Below are 17,831 nucleotides of genomic sequence, written 5' to 3' on the forward strand. Positions count from 1 at the left end.
ACATGATTGTTAAGTGAATCTGGCTTCCCCATTGATTTTGCTTGTCAGAAGGCTGCAAAAAGTGACCACATGACCTTAAGCCACTACAACCATTACACACTTTTTCCAGTGTGTTGTAGCTTCGAACTGTCACTAAACAAACTGTTGTAAGTTGAGGGCTACTTGTATATCACAAAGTTAGTTCATGTATTGCATAATTCATAGCTTGCTTTTCCACTGTAAGTAAGCTTAATTAGCTGGATCCATGAGATGACATACAGAACATAAAGCATGTTTGACAAATACAAACTAGAATGGCTAGTTTCCTATAATACTGCATGTTAAGTTGAAATTAAACTAACAAGTTACTTCAACAATGTAGCAATAGGACTGGCTTTTTGTTAAATAGATTCAATCTCCAAAACAAAAGATACTCAATGGCTTGTTCTTCCCTTTTTGCAATTTTTATTTTGGTTAATATGTTTCTTTGATCTTCCGAAGTACAATGAAAATGGGCATGGAAGATTAAAACAGAAGCTGTTTGGATGACAGCACAGTCTGCATTTTTAAGACTGGTGACATTAAAGTGCAATGAGTCAAAAAGCAACACATTTCTGGACGCAGATGTACATTCAGTACTGTTATCATTCAGGATGTTCAAAAATGATCAAGTATAAAAATTATCAGTTTTTCTTTCTGTATGTCTTTTTTATATTTTCTGTTATTTTGCACTGAAATATAAATATATAACTAATATATTAGTACTTTCACAATCTTCCCAGTAACACATGGCATTCTTTTCTAATTTTTATTAATGAAGTTCCAATAAAGCTCCTTACAAAACAATAACTAAACAGTTCATTATTGACATCAATAATTCATAATTAAGATAATTAAGAATTACTGATAGCAATACACGCTGCACAGCTAGGAGGTGTTATGTAACTCATGTTTTTTAGCTTCTGGTGTAGCTCAGTTATGTAGGATTCACATAGTGGTTTGATGAGTTCTGCAAACCCAGGAAATGGAGTAAACCATGTTTAAGGTAATAATAGGTAAATGGGCAAACAAAATCAATAATTATCAATGCTGGATTTCTCTATAATACTGTGCTGAGACCTGTAAAAATTGGATCATTGGCATCTTTCATTCATCACAAAGATAAGGTCAAAAATCTAGCAATTTTTTGTGTGTGTTGGGATTTGGTGTGCTACTTTTAAGGGGTCAAAAGAGTAATATGTCTTGCAAATTCTTAACCTAATTGAAAACAATATATGAAATGGATTCTTCCCTATTCACTTTCAGAGAGCAATCTTTCACATGCCACAAAGCTTGTGTGGCCTTCTAACTGACATGTTGTGTATAGTTATAAGCCAGGGGTGTCAAACTCATGGTCTGCAGCCCAGCTGCGTCACGCACTGGCCATACCAACCCCCATTTTAGCAAAGGAGAAAAAAGTTGTAATACATCACATGACGTGACATTGCGAGTTTGACACCCCTGTTATAAGCTGTATATACATTGTAAATATTAGTTGGAAATGACTTGTGGCATATTTATGGAGTTGCAAAGCAACTGAAGACAACTTCATCCTATACTGGATTTGGGCTGTTGCCGATATATGTAATGTACAGCTAAGTCCTTAACATGAAACTGCAAATAGGTACTTAAATAATATAATTAAATGTCTGAGAAATGAGATTACAGTATCCTTTCTTCATAATTATAAGAGTTTGTACAGTTCTATTGACTGCAAACTAAACCAAATACCTGCATTTTTATTTTTATTTGCCCTTATTATTTTAATTTGCTTGGTTCATTTTTTAGGAAGTAAAATTGTTACCATCTAAAACATTTATTTTATTTATTTATTTATTTTGTCACAACAGTATATATAAGCATAAGCATGAAAGTAACTATATAATATAGAATAGAATAGAATAGAATAGAATAGAATAGAATAGAATAGAATAGAATAGAATAGAATAGAATAGAATAGAATAGAATTTTTTATTGGCCAAGTGTGATTGGACACACAAGGAATTTGTCTTGGTGCATATGCTCTCAGTGTACATAAAAGAAAAGATACGTTCATCAAGGTACAACATTTACGACACAAATGATGGTCAATATATCAATATAAATCATAAGGACTGCCAGCAACAAAGTTACAGTCATACAGTCATAAGTGGAAAGAGATTGGTGATGGGAACTATGAGAAGATTAATAGTAGTGCAGATTTAGTAAATAGTTTGACAGTGTTGAGGGAATTATTTGTTTAGCAGAGTGATAGCGTTCGGGAAAAAACTGTCCTTATGTCTAGTTGTTCTGGTGTGCAGTGCTCTATAGCGTCATTTTGAGGGTAGGAGTTGAAACAGTTTATGTCCTGGATGTGAGGGATCTGTAAATATTTTCACGGCCCTCTTCTTGAATCATGCAGTATACAGGTCCTCAATGGAAGGCAGGTTGGTAGCAATTATTTTTTCTGCAGTTCTAATTATCCTCTGAAGTCTGTGTCTTTCTTGTTGGGTTGCAGAACTGAACCCAACAGTTATAGAGGTGCAAATGACAGACTCAATAATTCAGGGGTGAAAATCAGCAGGTTCTGACAGGTTCTGCAGAACTGGTAGCGGAAATTTTGAGTAGTTCAGAGAACCGGCGAAAACCACCTCTGGCTGGCCACAGAGTGGGATGGGAATGGAGATTTGCAATATCCTTCCCCCTGGGGTAGGGAGGGAATGGGGATTTTGCAGTATCCTTCCCATGGAGTGGGGTGGGAATGGAGATTTTGCAGTATCCTTCCCCTGCCACGCCCACCAAGCCACACCACACCACGCCCACAGAACCGGTAGTACAAAAATTTGGATTTCATCACTGCAATAATTCCTCTGTAGAACTGAATCAGCAGCTCCTTAGGCAGTTTGAGCTTACTGAGTTGGTGCAGAAAGAACATTCTTTGTCGTCCTTTTTTGCATATATATAAGCATAAGTATGTAATAACTATATTAATTGGATATAATGAAAGGAAACAATAGGACAGGAACGGTAGGCATGTTTGTGCTCTTATGCATGCCCCTTACAAACCTCTTAGGAATGGGGTGAGGTCAATAGTAGACAGTTTTTGGTTAAAGCTTTGGGATTTTGAGAAGAGACCACAGAGTCAGGTAGTGTGTTCCAAGCATTAACAACTCTGTTACAGAAGTCATATTTTCTGCAATCAAGATTGAAGCGGTTAACATTAAATTTAAATCTATTGTTTGCTCTTGTATTGTTGTGATTGAAGCTGAAGTAGTCTTCAACAGGAAGGACATTGCAATAGATGATTCTATGAGTTAAACACAGGTCCTGTCAAAGTCGGCGGAGTTCTAAGTTTTCTAAACCCAAGATTTCAAGTCTGGTGGCATAAGGTATTTTGTTGTATTCAAAAGAGTGGAGAACTCTTCTTGTAAAATATTTCTGGACACGTTCAATAGTATTGATGTCTGAAATGTGGTATGGGTTCCAACAGGCGGGCTGCATTCAAGAATTGGTCTAGCAAATGTTTTATATGCTCTGGTTAGTAGTGTAGTGTTTCTGGAGAAGAAGCTACATAAGATTAGGTTTACAACTCTTAAAGCCTTTTTTGCGATGTAGTGGCAGTGGGCTTTGGCACTTAGATCATTGGATATGAAAACTCCAAGGTCTTTAACAGGGTGGGGGTCATCTGTAAGGTAATGTCCGTCGAGTTTGTATTTAGTGTTTAGATTCTTTTTTCCAATGTGTAAGACAGAGCATTTGCTGGTTGAGATTTGGAGTTGCCAAGTTTTTGACCATTCTGACGCAGTCAAGGTCTTTTTAAAGGGTAGCTATATTGTTGGTAGTGTTAAATAGTTTGACATCGTCAGTGAAAAGAACACAATTACTTTTAATATGGTCACAGAGATCATTAATGTATAATATGAAGAGTGTTGGTCCAAGAACACTGCCTTGGGGAACGCCGCTGTTGACAGGAACAGGATTTGATAGGGCACTGCCTATTTTGACCACTTGTTGTCTGTTAGACAGAAAAGCAGATATCCAATTGTGACATCCTTGTCACAATTATTTTGACCACTTGTTGTCTGTTTGACAGGAACGCTGATATCCAATTGTGACATCCTTGCTAAACCACACACTAACAAATCTAAAGTTTGTAAATCAGATGATGAGTTCAAGTTCAGAGTATTTGATTTTAGAAAATTGGGCTAAGATGGTGAAATTAACCATGATTAAACACTGCTCAGGTATAAGTTGGTTAAAGCCTCCTGAGAGGTGGCATGTGGCTAGTCCAAGTGGTGGTGAATGTCTCTTTGCAGATTGGGGTAGTACTACCTGCTTTTATTGATTAATTTATGTGATGCCCTTTTGCTTTGAAGGAGACAGTGGCACATCCCTGTGTCAAGAGGCCATCTTTGCAACCCAACCATTGTAGATAACTCATCCAGTCTCCAATCTTCCCTTCTGGAGAAAGATTGTTGAGAGGGTAGTTGGCATGCAGCTTCAGAGGGCCCTGGATAAAGCAGATTGGATCTTTCTCGGTTGGGGTTCAGGCCGGGTTATAGCACCAAGATGGCATTGGTCATGCTTGCTGATGACCTCTGAAGAGTCTGGGATGGGGTTGGTACAAGTGTTCTGAATTTCTCAGCAGCTTTTGATACTATCAACCATGATATCATTCTGGACAGAACTGCAAGGCATGGTTTTCTGGTGGTTCTCCTTTCTCTGTGGCTAATTCCAGCTGGTGTTGGTGGGTGGTCGCACGCTAGGTCTCCACAGCTTGGGATGCCTCAGGAATGCCCTCCACTTTAAGGTCCACAGGAAAGCAATGGGTGTGTCACCTGATGGCACCTGATACAAAATCATCAACATGCTGGTGATATTCAGTTATACAGCCTGGGCCAGGCAAATGATGCTGTTGCAGGCTGACCAAGTGCCTGGAAGCTGTTAGGGTGTGGATGAGGATGAGCTAACTTCAGCTCAACCCTAGCAAGATGGAGTAGTTTTGGGTTTTGGAACCTTCCTGGGTTGGGTGACTTCTCAACTCTCTTTGAGGAGGGTTGCATTTCCCTTGGCCAAGCTGGTATGCAATTTGCAGCTCCTTTTGGACTCACGACTCTGCTTGATGAAAAATGGCAGCCATGGCTAGGGATCCTTTGACCAGATTCATCTGGTGTGTGTGAATTGTGCCCTTGCTTGGGAGGCCTTGCTCACAGTCGTTCAGACTTTACCTGGCAATGCATTTTATATGAGGCTCCCCTTGAAGACCACTCAGTGATCCAGAAAGCAATAATGGACACAGTATTGGGTACCCATGTTACACCTTTATTATGTGAGCTGCACTGGTTCCCAGTTTTTTTCTGGGTACAGTTCAAGTTGCTGGTTATTATCTTTAAAGCCTACTTAGCATGGAACCTGTTGATTTACGAGACTATACTTCCCTAAAATAGCCACCTGTCCCACTAGATCAGATACGGTGGGTATGTTCCAGGTCCTCTCTCTGAGATTTTGCCATCTAATGGTACCTGGAAATATGTCTTTGCCATGGATGTCCATGCCTTCTATCTTGTGGAAGGGTGGAGGCCTGTCGAAGATTTGACAGGCCCCTATCCTTTAGACTTTTGAAAGTCTCTGAAGCTGGCTTTTTCCTAAGGCTGTAAGAGTTTATGGGTAAAAAAATATGGAGGGAGGTTGGCTGTGCCTGCTGTGGAGCATGCCAAGGGGCATGATTACAATGCAGGGTTTTTGTTTTATTGTTTTCATTGTTTTCAAGATTGATTGTTTTATTTACAGGCTATTATGTTGCTGAATCTCCTTTAACAAGTGCTATCAAAATTTAATTGTTCAGTTTTTACATGTGATTATGAAGCAATGAGATCCTGCCTGTTTAATCAACATACGTATACAGGTAGTCCTACAATCATTCATTTATTGACTTTCAAAGTTACAATAGCACTAAAAAAAACCTGACTTAAAACTGGTCCTCACACAACCGATGCAGTATCTGCATAGTCATGTGATTAGAATTTGGATGCTTGGCAACTAGCATGTATTTACAATGGTTGCGGCATCCTGGAATCATGTAATTGCCATTTGCAACCTTCCCAGCTGGCTTTTGACAAGCAAAGTCAATGGGGGAGCTAGGTTTACTTAATGACCACATGATTCACTTAACAACTGCAGTGATTTGCTTAACAACCATTAAAAATGTAAAATTGGACACGACTCACTTAACAAACATGCTGCTTACCAAGAGAAATTCTGGTCTCAGTTGTGCTTCTAAATAAAGAACTACCTTAGTAAGCTTGTGATTTATACAATTCAATTTCCTGAATTTCAATCACATTCTGCAAGTTTTTCATATATGCTGAGTTTACACAGCAATCCAAGTTTTAAGCACAGATGGTTAAAGTGAAGTTTAGCATGTTGGGGGAATATAACCACAACATAAGGTAAGATTAAACAACAGCCTCCCACAAGGCTCTGTTATAGCAGCTACACTATTCAATTTATACGTATCAGATGTGCTGGTGGAGATGCAAATTCAGATTTGCTGAAGATTTGGCCATAGCAGTACAAGAAAAACAAATGGAGGTGTTGTTTGGACAGTCTCCTGTCCAAAGATCTTAAAATCTGGGGAGATTCTTCATTGGCTGTAGGCTTACTCCCAGCACCAGCAAAACGGTACCTATGTGCTGCCACTTAACAACAAACTAGCATATGAAGCCTCAAAGGTCTACTTAAACAACTTACTCCTCTATAATCGCCATCCAAAGTACCTTGGGGTAACATTGGACTGGACTCTCTCCTATAAGACATATCTAGAGAATACGGCGGCAAAAATACGGCAGGAAATTATGTGGAAGTAAATGGGGAACTTTAGCTGCCAGCCTCAGGTCATCAGCATTAGGGTTGGTCTAATCTGCAGCAGAATACTATGCCTCTGTATGGCTTAACTGCCATACTAGTTAAGTTAGAAGTCAGACTGAACAACATCATGAAGATTATAAGTGGATGTATTAAAGCCACTCTGACTTGCTGGCTCCCTGTTCTGAGCCATAGAGCACCGCCAGCTTTATGAAGGTAAGATGCATTAGTGAGAGAATAGAGAAAAATTATGAACAACTCACTCCTATAGATGAACCGCCAACCTTCCTCATTTATCAGCCAGACTCAAATCCAGGAACTTGCCCACTAACTTTAACATAGATTCCCAATGGCAAGCCAATGGGTTGCTGAATAGGAAGACATATAAATGACCCCACAAAAAACGTGCCAAGCTTTGAACCAACACATCAGCAATGGACGATCCTGAATAGGATTTCCTCCTCACACAACATCTGCCGGGACTCACTATATAAATGGGGCTTAGTATCCTTCCTTCAGTGTGACTTACGAGTCCAACATCAAACTAGATCAGGGGTCTCCAACCTTAGCAACTTTAAGACTTGTGGACTCCAACTCCCAAAGTTGAACTCTGGGAGTTGAAGTCCACAAGTCTTAAAGTTGCCAAGGTTGGAGACCCCTGCTGTAGATCACATTATGACAAGTGGTGAAATCCATTTTTTACTACCGGTTCAGGGGAAGGATACTACAAAATCTCCATTCCCATCCCACTCTAGGGGAGGAATACTGCAAAATCCCCATTCCCTCCCCATTCCTAGGGGGAAGGATATTGCAAAATATCCATTCCCACCCCACTCTGGGGCCAGTCAGAGGTGGTATTTGCCGATCCTCAGAACTGCTCAAAGTTTCCGCTACCAGTTCTCCAGATCATGTCAGAACCTGCTGGATTTCACCCGATTATGACTGAATGTAAGCTGAGGGCATATATCGGTCCAGCATCTGATTTTATATTTTTTTCATACAAATGATGTTGCGCTTCAAGGGTTAGATGGTCTAGATAGTGGTATTTGAACATAGATCTTTTAAACATATTTTATGTTTTGCTAATCTAGGTGAAATATTAATATATATTGCTAGTCCCTGTATGTGATGCCATATGCTAAATAACATGATGTATTTTTGTAGCATAACAGAAAAAAAGAGTATGACCTGACAAGTTTACTATTCCCATAGTGGAACACAATCTAGGCTATGTGGGTGGGTAACCATACCTTGTATTACTTGGGCGAGTCAGTAGTTAACTTTTGTGGTTTCAAATGGGGGACATAAAACGGAGACATTGAGAATAAATAAACTTAGTCCATTAACCAATTAAAGCCAATTACAAGGCAAACACATTATCTGCAATCTGTAATTTACAAATAACACAAAGTTATTTAGAAGACCAGAAAGGGTGACTTCTCCAACCTCACAGGCCCGGCGGCCATTTTGAAAAGACAATGCCCTCTTCGCGAGCGAGAGTAAAGCTCCCTGCGCCCAGCAGGGTGCGCGCACGTTAAACAGGGGCGCGGACGATGCCCCTGGGTGCGCGCACGCACTCCGGCTTTATCCTCGCGCCGCCATTCTCTTCTGAGTTATGTAACGGAGCTGCGCGCTCTCGTAAGGCAAAGCCCAATGGGGAAGCGGCTTAAGGGGGAGGGGAAAGCAGAGCGTGCGCGCTCTCGCAAGCCAAGGCGCGGTCCCGCGGCATTGCGTGCGCGTTCATTCGCCCCCTCCCCCAGTCTTTCTGTCTCGGCCGTTGCGGTCGCTTTTTCATCTTTCCGTCTCCCCACTTGCTCTGAGGTGCTTGGAGAGGAGCGGACCCCGCCGACTCGCTATGGCTGACGAGAAGCCCAAGGTGAGCGAACGAGCGAGGGAGAGAGAGAAGGGCTGCGGGCCGGTACGAGGGAGGCGGGGGGGGGAAGAGGAGGAGGAGGAGGAGAAGGGGGAGAGCGCAGCGCAGGCTCTGCCGCGCCGGGTCTTGCGCGCCATTTTCCTCCCCTCCCCCCCTCCTCCCTGTCTCGGTCTGGGCTCTTTCCGGAGGGCGGGGGAGGAATAAGGGCCATCTTTCGAGAAAATATAGGGCTTCCTCCTTTCCCCCTTGTGGGAATCGGGAGCGCTCTTGACTTTGCGGAGCGATGAGGCTGCTTCGCCTTTCGTGGGATTTCGCGCTTTCCCTTCCCACGCCTTCCTTCAAAAAAAATGAAAGAAAAAGATAGGCGCTAGTCCCTGTTGTGCCGGGCGCCGTCCGGCAGTTTATACGGATTGGGAACGGGGTAGGCCTCTTTGTGTTTTCCTTTTTCGCAGCCGCTCTACGCGCTTCGTGAGCCGTCCAGTAGCAGGTAATCCCTCCCCCAACCCCCCTCCCCCTTTTATGCCAGCGATAACCGATGATCGGCTTCTCCTCCTCGTTTTAAATACGACTTTGGAGGCGCCAAAATGTTGGTGGTTTCGGAGAGCGCTCTTTCTCTCTCTGGGACTCGCGGAAGGCCCGGGAGAAAAGGCTTTGTCGCTGAAGGAGGTGGAAGAAAGGAGGCTTTTCCGAAGGAGACGGGATTTATGAGGTTTGCTTTGTGCATCGCAGAGTGTGGTGCGTAGGGAGGAGAGATCGGGGCGGTCCGTGTTTTCTGGGAGATGGGAGAAGTGCTCCGCCGTGGGAGCGAGTGGTGATTTTGAACAGAAGTGGTGACATGCGAGTCTGCGGGGATGGGTGAGGGAGAGGAATTTTTAGATCCATTGGAGGGAAGCCATCAGATTTCTTGATGTGGAGCTCTGCATGCTGTGAACAGAGACGTAAACAGGATCTACAGAGGCAGGGGATGCTTTTTGGAGTTCTCTGCACCGTCTTTTTCTTAAAGAAGGGTTGTACTTATGCTAAATCTTTTAAACTGAAATGACAGTGTATCTTTCCCTTTTCCCTGGGGAAGCATTGCAGTTGGCTAGAAAAGTTTTTAGCTTTTGTTTTTTTTTTTAGAAAGGAGTGTAAAACATCTTTGCATAAAGGCTATTTGCAGATTTATTGATGCTACTCCAATTATTTGGAATTTTTCCCTTACTTTTCCGTGGTGCGTTGTCTAATGGAAGTTTCAGAGTTTTAAGAACCATGTAGAAGGTTTTCGGGCCTCATTTGAATCTTTTATTAGAATGTTAACATTCTCAATCTTAAATCTCATCAGAATTAATAAATTAGGCTTATTTTAAGAGGTAGTAATATAAAGCATTTGGTTAAAAACAAAAATCGGGCTAGTTTTATGTGCTTCCCTTAAAGAGCATAAAATTTATGGACTGTGTTTGAGAACTGTGTACATTAAATATATTAGAGTATTGCTTAGCTTAATTAAAAAATGGTATTGGCAACCAGTGCACTAAACTTAAAAATCCAATGAATAGTTACAGCTTTCCATTGATTGTTTAATTCTTTAAAGCTCAATGATGCTATCTTTAATAATTCCCTTTCAAAATGTCCCAAAGGTGTTATTTCCAAAAGGCAGTTGTACTTTCTTGGTTTTTTTCTTTGAACATGTTTCACTTCTCATCCAAGAGGTTTCTTTAGTTCTAACTCAAAAAAACCAAGAAAGTCCAGATGCCTTTTGGAAAAAGCACCTTTGAGACAAGGATAACCTGGATGATTGAGAATCTACGTAGATGCTCCCCTTAAAAGGGGAAATAACTAATTTTACTCATTAACAATGTCACTCTGGTTTCCAAACAGCCCTATGTATGTCCACCATTAAAGATTTGTTTTATGAGTTCTGTGGAATTTATTCCCATATAAGTGTGTGTGACTTAATGAATCTTGTTAATTTAGCACTGCTGTATATCCACAGTAGTATGTTAATCAAATTAACTCATATTGTTTAAAACATGAAGCATGGGATTTATTGTAATTATCTGACATGACCTTTTGTTGTTCTGGTAATACTTTACTGAATTTTGTTTAAAGTTGATAACTAGCTTTTATTTCTGAATTTAAGAATTATAATGGTTAGTCCTTCAGTAATCCTACAACTACAAGATGTAATATGAATATTGAACTTGATGACATTGACTATGTGAAGTAAATTGCTTTTAATATTCTGTTCCCCCCTTTACAGGAAGGAGTGAAGACTGAAAATAACGATCATATTAATCTGAAGGTTGCAGGGCAAGATGGATCTGTGGTGCAATTTAAGATTAAAAGGCATACACCACTTAGCAAACTAATGAAAGCTTATTGTGAACGACAGGTGAGAAGCCATATGAAATATATTTTGAACCATTTTAAAACTGATTTGTAGGATATTAAAGCTCTGTAATTACAATGAATATAGCGTTTAGCATTGTATTAAAACACATCTGGTTATACTTCTTGCTATTCAAGATAAAATAGCAAAATAAAATCTTGTTATCTTGGTTCAGTGTACAGTGAATTCCATCTAGAGGCATAATTTAATAAAGATACCGTATATGAGTTAACTATCTGGATCACCACCAGATAGTAACAGAATGTCTTTTGTCTTTTGCTTTCCCTTTCCTGCGTGCAATAGTATGTAACTAACCAAAGGTGGAAAAGAAGTTATCTCTTTTTTTAATGAAGGTTTTCTCAGTGCTGTGTATTCTCTTTTATAATTATTAGATAAAAGAAAATGTGATTATGGCTCCATTGCAATTGGTACCTTAAACATAATCTGGAAAAATATAGCACCTGTTCCTTGTTGTTTCGGGGAGTTACCAGGATTTGAGTTTCACTTGAGAGAAACATTACCTTTTCAATCATGGTATAAAGAAATAGAATTATGGGTTATCAAGAAATATGGGACCATTTACTATAACAGTTTTGAAGACTTTCTGTATTTGTGCATTCCTAAACATTAAAATTATATTCAGTGGAGTTGATGCTGCTAAACTACAATTCCAACATAGTTACTTTGATGAATGACATTATTATTTAATCAGCAGATCTCTAGCTTCTGTATTAGAAAAATATATTTATTAGGAATATAGTCTACTGGGGCCAAGTACTCACATAAAGCAGCTTGGTATAAAGAAAGTCTCTACTGAATCATATCTGTTAGAATGAAAGTTGATAAAAGATCCCCCCCTCACTCCCCCTTCTGAGTTTGGGAGGACAGATGGCACAAATCTGTATTTTGTTGTGCTTTGTTCTATAAGAATAAATTTCCTATCAGAGGATTGTCCTTGACTGATAATGTACAGTGTGAGGGCAGAAATGGCCAACTTGTATCTTGTTGAGTCTGGTCCTTGTAACAAATTCTGATTGCACAGTACAGTGGATCCAGGAAGGATTTTTAACTGTTTTTTGGAGCAGATATTTTAAACTCTACGTTTATTTTGAGTCTCAAGTTGGTTTAACTAGGCATCTGGTAAAACTTTTTCAAATAAAAGGTTATTAAAAAGCAAAATGTGTACTGCAGCTCACTTCGTCAGACTCATAGTGTGACTAGACTGATGCAGAAAGGAAACTAGCCACTCTGTACATGAAATGAGCTGCAGCTCAGAAAAGTTATATCTTTTAATAACCTTTGTTAGTTGGAAAAGGAGCTGGCACAGAATTTTTGTCACTATAGACTAACATGACTGTCCTATAAGATAGTCACTGAATATGAGTGCACTTTGGCTGAGTTGCTGTGCAATGCTTGCACGAAATTTTGTATTTTGTATTTTTTGTATTTTTGTATTTTTCAGTTACCAGAAGTCATTTAAAATCAGATTATCCAGAGATTATGGAATACTAAACAATATTGCAAAAACTCTAATTAATGGATCTCAGTTTAGTAGACATTGTAATTAATAGATAAAATATACTTAAAGGGATTTACTGTGCTAGGGTACTGGTAGCGACTCTGGGGGAAGCTAGGAAGATGTGATGAGGGGTAATGGGTTATGCTACTGTGAGAGCTGCACCAGGCACGTACCAGCCTTGGTTTGCTTAACAGTTATATTACTCACTGTTAGGGTTAGGGCAAGGGCAAATGCATTATGGACATTCAATTTTATTGGTCTTCCTCCTCATTCCCATTCATAGATTAAATATATGAATTTACTATAATTGGCTTTATTCATTCAACTAAGTCTCAGTTTCTTTCATTCATGGGTTATTAGCTAAGTTACAGTAGATGGTTTTGCATAACATAGTTTGTTATGATGTGTGAAGTATGCCGGCAAACATTCTTCAATATTTATAAAATTAAAAACAAAATGTCTGTTTTTAAACAATGTATTTAAACAATGTGAACTTATACAGAATATTATACAAAAATGTTTAGTTTTTTGAGAGGAAGATCATTTTCAACTTATAAATACAGTACTACTAAATTTCATAGCATTACTAAAGTGTAATGCTATATCTATGCATCAGTTTCCTCAGTTTAGGAAAGTTTATTTGATGATTATAAAGTCTTAATAACATGGCTGCTATCATTTCTGAAAGTTGGTCCTGAGCTGCCTTAATCTTGGGTCTCAGTTGATTCTGAGGTCACTGACGAACACTAATGCTGAATAAACTGAACAGCTAATCCATTTTTAATAATTCAGATAGGAAACAGTATGCAGTCTTAGAAGAATTCTGGTTGTTTGCTATTTCAACTGCATATTTTATTTTTGAATTTATGTAGGGTTTGTCAATGAGGCAAATCAGATTCCGGTTTGATGGGCAACCAATCAATGAAACAGATACACCTGCACAGGTAAAAAAAAGTCATTAAAGTACTTGCTGGTGTGAAAAAGTAAAATTTGGGTTAGAAGTATAAATCCCATGAAATGTTTTAAAGGTAATTCTTACATTTTTCTTTGTACCTAAACATTGCTTACATCTGAAAGATAATTGAAGTACAAATGCATGAAAAAATTTGTACCACTAAAGACTTCATGCAGCAGTTAAAAAACAGCAATGCTGCAATGTCTTTAAAAACAGGTTTCCTTTTGTGACATGGCTTTCAAGTTGAGAATGGGATATTATTTCTTCCTATTAACAACTGAAAATCCCAATTAGTTTAGACCTAAAAAGTAATATTAATGTCCGTAATATCTACCAAGGGAAGTACTAAAATTAACTCTGTATAATAAAAATCTATTGACTTGTATCTAAAAATGCTTTTATTCGATGAAAGAAGCCTGCTCTGAATTCTGTCAGTTCCTCTGCCCTGCTTATAGTAGAGGTATTATTTTTGGCTATTCCAAAGAGACTTTTAACTGAAAGGAACAGCTTTGGAGCTTTACAAGGGCTTCAGTTAAAGTAAGATTCAAGAAAGCCCCATTGCCTAAATACAGATTTTACACTTATGCTTTCTTGAATTCAGCCTATTAAGCGATAAGCTGACCAAAATCATATAGCATAATAAAATGTCTCTTTCCAAATAGAGTTGAATTTGGGGGGGGGGGTGTTAATGAACAGAAGAAAATGGAATATTAGATTTGCATTACTTAGCAATCCAGCTACAAGCTGATCCCTAGTTACGTTCTTTTTCTTTATACTCTTGGGAGTGTATGAAAAACTAAAGAAAACTTGTTATACTTATATCACTTACTTCACTTTTCATGTGATAACATAATTTCACTTATCATACTTTGAACTGACTTAAATAATTTTTCAATACAGTTGGAAATGGAGGATGAAGATACAATTGATGTGTTCCAGCAGCAGACAGGAGGCATGAACTAAAAGAAAGAACCAAACTTCCTTTCCCACAGGCAACATATTCACAGTTAGAAAAAAAGAGACCTGATTCAGCCACATCTTGACTACTGCAGTATAGCTTTCTCTCTTCTTTGATTTCTTTTCTTATTCCTTCTATTGTACATAAAGTAACTGGTGTATGTGCACAGACATGCATATTTTTTTTAACTAAATAGCCAATTGTATGTTTTGATCAACATCATATGGAGAAAGGGTGGTAAAAACAATCTGGTCTGTGAAAACATCCCATTTCTCCACTAGTGGCATGCTCCTCTAACTTTGATCTTTATATTCCAGTAAGTTATTTTTGCTCTCATTGTTGGAAAAAAACAAAAAAAAACCTTACATACTTCGTTTGATTGGACAATTTCATTGTTTTTCTTTTATCGTTGTACAACCAAGGACAATTTTATAACTTTTTTGTACGTAGCTGTTACATGTAGAGCAATCTGTCTTTAAGTAGGGGTAAATTACTCTAAAACAAAAGTTTGATCTTGGATAGTTTTCCCTTCCGTCTTGTTGTTTAAATAAACTTCTTGTTTAAAATAAAACAGCTTATTTTTCTGTGCTGCTGTCATCTCAGCCTAGAACCAATCACCTGATAAAAAGAGATAGAAACTTCCTTGCTGTTTCATCAGATTTTAATTTTAGTTTTTATATTTCTGCTGACAGTCTAGACAAGTTTTAAATTACCAGTTACAGGGAGGCTTACTGTATGTGAAGGGCACAGTAAATATCACTTCCTGCAGTGAAAAATTTGGCAAGAAATTAGGGTTCTAATGTAAATTGCTAGATTGAAATGCTATGTTTCTTTTTTAGTGGAAATGTTTGGGATTGAAAGCAACATGTTCTTCCTTTGTAAATGTAAAATTGGGCAGTTATTTGGGAAGACACGATACTGTGCCCAGTGCAGCTGATCTGCAGTCAGATTCTTGTGCTCTTGTATAGATAAGTTATGTGATTAGCTGATCCATATGACTTTTCAGGACCGAAGAAGGGGAGTGCAAATGGAAACCCTATCCCTGCTTGTTTTAATATTTGGGTATCAGAGAGGCATAAGGTACTGAGGTTATAGATGAAGCTAATAATCTTAAGGGACTAAAGGGAAATAGTATGAGAAATATTTGAGGTAATTCTTCTGCAGTTTTCAAACAGGCAACATAGAACTGTAAAATCAATATATATCTTACCTAGTTTGGCACATCAGATATCATAATAGAAAGCGATGTGGAAAACAAATATTTGTTATAGTAGTGGAACTTGGTTAACTACTGGTGAAGTAAAATTACTATATTAACAATAGGATAAAAAGATACATTTAATAATTCTCAGTTCTTGACTATCTTATGCATTATATTTCTCATCAAGTGTACAGCATTACTTCACATCTATTGGGATGTGTCTTTTTAATACCTAATTGGGGTACTGTTGGTTTTTGTCAAGCTTAGAATTAGTAATGTAGGTCCAGTACTGGTCTAGAACACTAGCGGTAATGTGAAAGGCCCATTCATTTATATTTGAGTTTGAAAGTTGCCAGAAGTCCCTTACTCATGGTGCAGCTCTGTTGCACTTTATGGTTAAATTGCTTTGTTCCTCTTGGTTTGGAGGGACTTCCATAAGTACAGTGCCAGGATCGCAGAAATAAGACATGCCATGTAGCCAATAGTTTAGAGCAATTTTCTGTAATATGTTGATAGTTAGACATCAGGTTATATGTGTCCTGCTTTTATTATACTTTTAAACAGAAGAAATTGTCGGGCTAGTTACGTAATGCCATGATTGTATTTGGAACACATAATCTACAAAATAAATTTTTTACAACCCTTCCCCATGATGTATGGTAATGCCCTCTAATATATACCAACTGTTAACTTCTGTAAGACAATTTCAGAATTTGAGGGGAAAGTTTAATCTTAACAATTTTCTAAATTTCCCTGGTGGGACCTAGGAATTCATTCAGTATATTTTAAAAATACCTCAGTCTTAAGGAGTTTACTGAATTGCTTCAAATAAGAGGCGATGGCTACATTATGAAATTGTGTACTTTCCTTGTTGCAATATAATAATAAAATAATATTTTTGTTCCAAAAATGGTGCTGCATATCCTATTCTGCTTTTGTGCAGTTCTGGTTTTCAGAATTCGGAAGCAAATTCATACTGCTTATATAATCTTATCAGTATCTTATGTCAGTATCTGTTCTACCAAGTTTAAGAAATGTATTAGTTTATGCAGCATAACTTCAAAGTAAAGTACATGCTGGATAATGAATCAAGTCACTTTTATTATGTTTATAATTTGCAACCAAGCACCTGCACTGCTGAGTTTTCAGTTCTGTTCTCTTGAGCACAGAAGGAAAAGAATAAATTATAATGTGGGGATTGTATGTTGCAAAAATCCATGATTCAAGATGATTGTATCACTGAAATCATCTTTTGCCATAATGTGGTTTGTTTGCATCTTTCTGTGGATCTGGCTATTGTAACTTGTAAAGATTACTGTTTAACATGAAAACCATGACTTAGCATAATATATGAATCTATTTTGCCTTTCTCATCTACCAACACTTTTCCCCCTTTGATTCCTGTAAATACAAATTTACCCAAAAGGGCAACAGAAAATTTGGTAAGGCTAGTCCATGAATGTGGAGATTTTTATCCTATCTAATATCTCTGTCTTTTTTTGCAATCAATTTCACTGAACACTTTATTAGAGATACTAAACTTGAGACCATCACGTAACAGCTTATTAATTGTTCAGTTACACTGAGTGGTGGTAGAACATGGAGTAACAGTACTTTGAAACGGTAAAGTAATGCACTTGTTTTCAGTTTCTGTTGATACATTTTTTATTATACATAGACACGTATGTCTGATGCTTTTCTGTTCAAACACTCATCAGGTCTCTAGGGTATAGAGCATAACATGTTTAGATGTAAATTTTGAAATATGGATAACTTTGCTGAGGCACAATAATATTGCAGGTATTCACATTTCTAATCAGAAGTAAGTCCTGCTGAAGTTATTGGGAATGACTCCCTGGTAAATATGTTTGGATTACGGGGCAACTAGTAGAATACATACTTTAAACATTTAAGGAGGTTTTTTTTAAACAGTCTCAGGTTTTTTTTAAGGGACTTTTAAAACAGCTTCATATGTAGAATGAGAACCGTTTTCTCTGGTAGAAAGTGCCATTTTCTAATACCTTTCTGAAAAATTGCTTTTGTTTCATGGGTTTCCTGCCATTTACCTAGTTTTTTCTCGGATATCACATCCAGAT

At 38.1% G+C, this 17,831-nt stretch overlaps 1 protein-coding gene across 1 annotated transcript; it reads left to right on the forward strand.

Moving 5' to 3' along the window:
- The first annotated feature begins 8,480 nt into the window (after positions 1-8,480).
- On the forward strand, positions 8,481-16,381 carry SUMO2 (small ubiquitin like modifier 2). Its single transcript, XM_058166974.1, has 4 exons — positions 8,481-8,737; positions 10,974-11,105; positions 13,494-13,565; positions 14,477-16,381. The coding sequence occupies exons 1-4, from the start codon at positions 8,717-8,719 to the stop codon at positions 14,537-14,539; spliced, it is 288 nt and encodes a 95-aa protein (XP_058022957.1). The 5' UTR covers positions 8,481-8,716; the 3' UTR covers positions 14,540-16,381.
- The last annotated feature ends 1,450 nt before the right edge of the window (positions 16,382-17,831 follow it).

Source organism: Ahaetulla prasina, chromosome 2 (assembly GCF_028640845.1).
Source record: "Ahaetulla prasina isolate Xishuangbanna chromosome 2, ASM2864084v1, whole genome shotgun sequence".
Lineage (NCBI taxonomy): Eukaryota > Metazoa > Chordata > Lepidosauria > Squamata > Colubridae > Ahaetulla > Ahaetulla prasina.